The sequence below is a fragment of the Pteronotus mesoamericanus genome, unplaced genomic scaffold (assembly GCF_021234165.1).
Source record: "Pteronotus mesoamericanus isolate MK-2021 breed Mesoamerican mustached bat unplaced genomic scaffold, CSHL_Meso_final contig_774, whole genome shotgun sequence".
In the NCBI taxonomy this organism is placed as follows: domain Eukaryota; kingdom Metazoa; phylum Chordata; class Mammalia; order Chiroptera; family Mormoopidae; genus Pteronotus; species Pteronotus mesoamericanus.
Genome location: NW_026555256.1, coordinates 15,349 through 19,474, shown reverse-complemented (window position 1 = coordinate 19,474; position 4,126 = coordinate 15,349). Strand labels below are relative to the sequence as shown.

The 4,126-nt window shown below is 43.1% G+C and overlaps 1 protein-coding gene across 1 annotated transcript; it reads left to right on the top strand.

Moving 5' to 3' along the window:
* Positions 1–2,190: 2,190 nt before the first annotated feature.
* LOC129079114 (interferon omega-2-like) lies at positions 2,191–2,830 on the top strand. Its single transcript, XM_054584081.1, has one exon. The coding sequence runs from the start codon at positions 2,221–2,223 to the stop codon at positions 2,779–2,781; it is 561 nt and encodes a 186-aa protein (XP_054440056.1). The 5' UTR covers positions 2,191–2,220; the 3' UTR covers positions 2,782–2,830.
* The last annotated feature ends 1,296 nt before the right edge of the window (positions 2,831–4,126 follow it).

The following is a 4,126-nucleotide window of genomic DNA, read 5'->3' as shown; positions in this document are numbered from 1 at the left end:
CAGAGAGCATGAAGTGTGGATGGAGCATTTCCATTGCCTATTACAGTCCATACGACATCAAATTCTGTTTTGAATCTTCATTCTACCAGTAATTGTGTGTGATCCAGGGAAACTCACTTAATTTCTAGGGCCCCAGTTTTCCTAAATATAAAATAAAGTGGAAATATGCCCAGAATGTTAAAAAACTAAAACATTTCAAAGATTTCGGCTATATTGCACCATTAAAACTTAAATATGGTAACTATTTTCTTCTATAGGTACAGATAGGAATAGTGAACTTTCCCACCTCTGGGTATCAACACAAGACAGTTAAAGATACAAAATTCTGAGAAGTGTTGTGAACAAGACTCAAATATAGTCACTATTCACAGTTAAGATAAGCCTGATTTGCATGTTCATTAGGAAATGGTGTTTTGCATAATTCTTTGGGAAGAATTCCAAACTGTGGAACATACTCATATAAACTACATATTAATAACACTTGCTCACTTTGAACAGTGAGACACACTTATGTGGCACATGTTAGTGCCCCCTGGCACACTTTGGCCTTACGTCCTCGCTTTCCTAAATCACAATCCTCTGTTCAGTATCACAGCCGTTTGCTTCCTCTCCGGGGTAGACGGGCCCAGTGTGCTCCCCTCTTTCACTCCTCCTTCACTTGCGCCCCATCCATGCAGCTGTTTTCTGTTCTTCTGAGGCTTCAGGCCACCAATTTCCCTTGAAGGGTACAAAGCCACCTGTAAGTGGAAAAGCTGAGTGAGTTCTTAATTTTTCAGAACTCCTGTCTAAGAGACTTTTTTTTTTGGTTCTGATGAATAATTTTGGAACTGAGGAATGATGTAACAATAGCTGTAACTGAATGAGTCAGAGTCAGATTCTTTTACGCCCAGGACTGACTTATTAAAACATTCACAGAGCAAGGCCGCCACCTATTGCCCATGGTAGGCAAAAACAACCCACAAGTCTGGGAAGAGGGGGCAGGCTTCTTTCTACCTATGCAAATGAGTCTGTTTCTTTCATCCTGTATCTCCCCAATAGTGTGGAAGCTCACTTCCTTAGCTTCTGCTGTTTTATGGGGGAAAGTGCACCGGGCACCAGGCAGGGCTGTCCTCTCTGGGTAATGGGCGGCTATACAGAAAAAAACAGTCAGACTGTGCTTTTTGACTCTTGTATGTGCCCTTGACCAGGACTCAAACCTGCACCCTGGCACATCGGGACGATGCTCCCAGCAAATGAGCAACAGGGCCAGGACCTCCTATCAACTTGTTGATGAATAAAAAGAGCCTACTTGAATCCAGGGTCTAAATTATTTTTATTTGCCTATCACACTTCAATACACGAGACAAAAAACATTTTTTAAAATTTAATCTGCTCAGGGAAAAATATTCTTAAGGCAGTAGGCCATTTTATCTGGTTTCTTAGTAAATCTACATACTAACTTTAATCTAACAGTGGGTATGTAATAACCATCAGACAAGGAAAGGAAGGACTTGCTGCTGACACAAGGCTCATTAAATGTTTAAAAACATTTTTTACTTCACACTTGGTAACACACCTCAAGATCTGTTTCTTAGTACAATGTATTTCTATACACGTTTAAGATGATCACAAATATTTAGGCATATGGAGACAATATTTGATGGGATAGATATGAAAGAAAAGTCTCTCTCAATGTGTTTTTTTTATTTTCCTGAACACCATATATGCCACACATGGTCTGGTAAGTACCTAAAAACATACACAAACCCACAGGGCGGAGGGAGCCGGGCTCCCTATGCGAAGATGGCAAAAACATTGCCCTGACGGAAGACCAAATTTTGATTCTAATACAGAGAAGAGCAGTATTTATGTAATAAAAATTGTTCATGAGTATGCATGTGTGTAAGTATTGAACACCTACATCCACTTCTGACTTTAGGACAACGGTGCTTCCCATTTGACTGTTAAGTGTCCATTTGGACGGACTCATCTCTAGTTTGGTGAGAAAATTAAAACGGCAAAATTAAAAGTGTAAAATCTTGACATCATCTTAGACCGCATGGAGATCTCAAGAATGAAAACCAAAAAAAGGAAGTGAAAGTGTAAAGAAATGTTTAGAAAATGAAAATTGTGTCTCCCTATTTAATGGCCATGCCTAGAAAGACGGTGGTAGGCTCAGGTCGGGTGCAGGCTTGTTCCCCAGAAGCCCAGCTCAGCCAGGCCAGCAGCCCCTCCTCGCCCATGGCCCTCCTGCTGTCTCTGCTCACGGCCCTGGTGGTAATCAGCTGTGGCCCCGGTGGCTCTCTGGGCTGTGACCTACCTCAGAGCCACATCCTGCTCAGCAAGGAGAACGCGCTGCTTTTTAGGCGAATGTGGAGAAACTCCACTTCTTCCTGCCCGAAGGACGGAAGAGACCTCCGATTGCCCCGGGCGATGGTAAATGGCAGCCAGGTGCAGAAGGCCCAGCCCATCGCCGTCCTCCACGAGATGCTCCGGCACATCTCCGACCTCTTGCTCACAGAGCACGCCTCCGCTGCCTGGGACACGACCCTGCTGAACCAGCTGCGCATGGGACTCCATCGGCAGCTGGCAGACCTGGAGCCCTGTTTGAAGCAGGAGACGGAAGAGGAAGGAGCTGTCCCGCCAACCCAGGGACCTACACTGGCTGTGAGGAGGTACTTCGAGGGCCTTTGTCGCTACTTGAAAGACAAGAAGTACAGTGACTGTGCCTGGGATCGTGTCCAAGTGGAAATCTTGAAATCCTGGTCTTCGATACTTAACCTTACAAGACATGTTAAGTAATAGGGACGGAGACCTGCGCTCACCTTGATGCGATCGTCACCCATGAACGTGCCGGATCACGCTTGTACACAGGACTTAGGTCATGGCAAAAGGCCCTTCTTTCTGCCTCAGTCACAGGATTTATTGACTTTGATCGAGCACATCTTTTGTCAGGGTGTTAAGCAACAGCATGTTACAAAATTCAGCTCCTGGGACATCAGTGCCTAAGAGGTGATGGCCCTGATGTTATTTATTTATTGCTAGTGTATTTATTTATTATTTATTTATTCTTTCAACCTTATTATAGTTAAATATTTATATAATGAATGTTTTCCCTTATGTTGTATTACATTTTACAAAACATGTTTACTTTGTTATGTTGTTAAACTTGCATGTTGCTTTAATTATTAAACTCTTATCAAAGGAAACTTCTTGGGCTCTTTTATTCTGAAAATTGAAATCTTTATTTATATTTCTATATACATGAATCTCAGAATAGTACCTGTCCATTAGGTCATACCGAGCAGTTCTATGACTAGTCAGAAAATGCCTATCAAAAGGGAGGTTATCCATAAACTTGAGAGGAGTCCTAGAAAAGGTGGAATATGTTCAGTACTTATGTCTGAGTTGTAACCAATTTATATTCAGTCTACAAGGAGCAGTCTACAAGGAGAAATATCTGAGAGGGGTCATCGAGAACGAAGTAGGAAAGATACGCGGTGTTTATGGGCAGATCCATGCACCCAGTGCTCTTCCTCCCACCCTCTCTGTGGTCCTGCTGTTCTGATTGCGTTCGCTCCCTTTCACTATCCCCTCGCTCCCCCCCACCTTACAGCCCACCCGCACCGGTGCTCTGGTTCCGCTGTGGTTTTGGCTTCGTGGTGTCCAGTAAGGGTACGAAGCCAAAGGGAGAGAGCAAAAGTTGAGTGGAAGCTCTTTGTTCTTCAAAACTGTTGTAGCCAGGTCTGCTTCTCTGAGTGTCCTCATGTATATTTTTGGGCCCTGAGTGGAGGCCATTGTTACAATAATGAAATAGGTGCCGACATAAAGGAATCAGAAGAATTCAGTTTAGTGTGTGTGTTGCGTGAATTTCCCACACAGCAGCAGCAGGGAGAGATACCAACTTGAGAGGATTTTTTGAATCATTGCTTCGGGTCGTCTAGCCATTGCATTTGTTTGCTTTTCTGTATATTGTGTGTAATATTTTAATAAATATTTGTCTTTCATCTTTCTCTTTCTTGCTACTTCTTCTTTTTAGACAAGTTCAGCTGAGGAGAAAAAGTTTGGCAATTCTGGACTCTTCATGAACCTTTCTTTGATTGCCTATCCCCTCTCAGATACAATGACCTTTCTATACGGGGAGCTG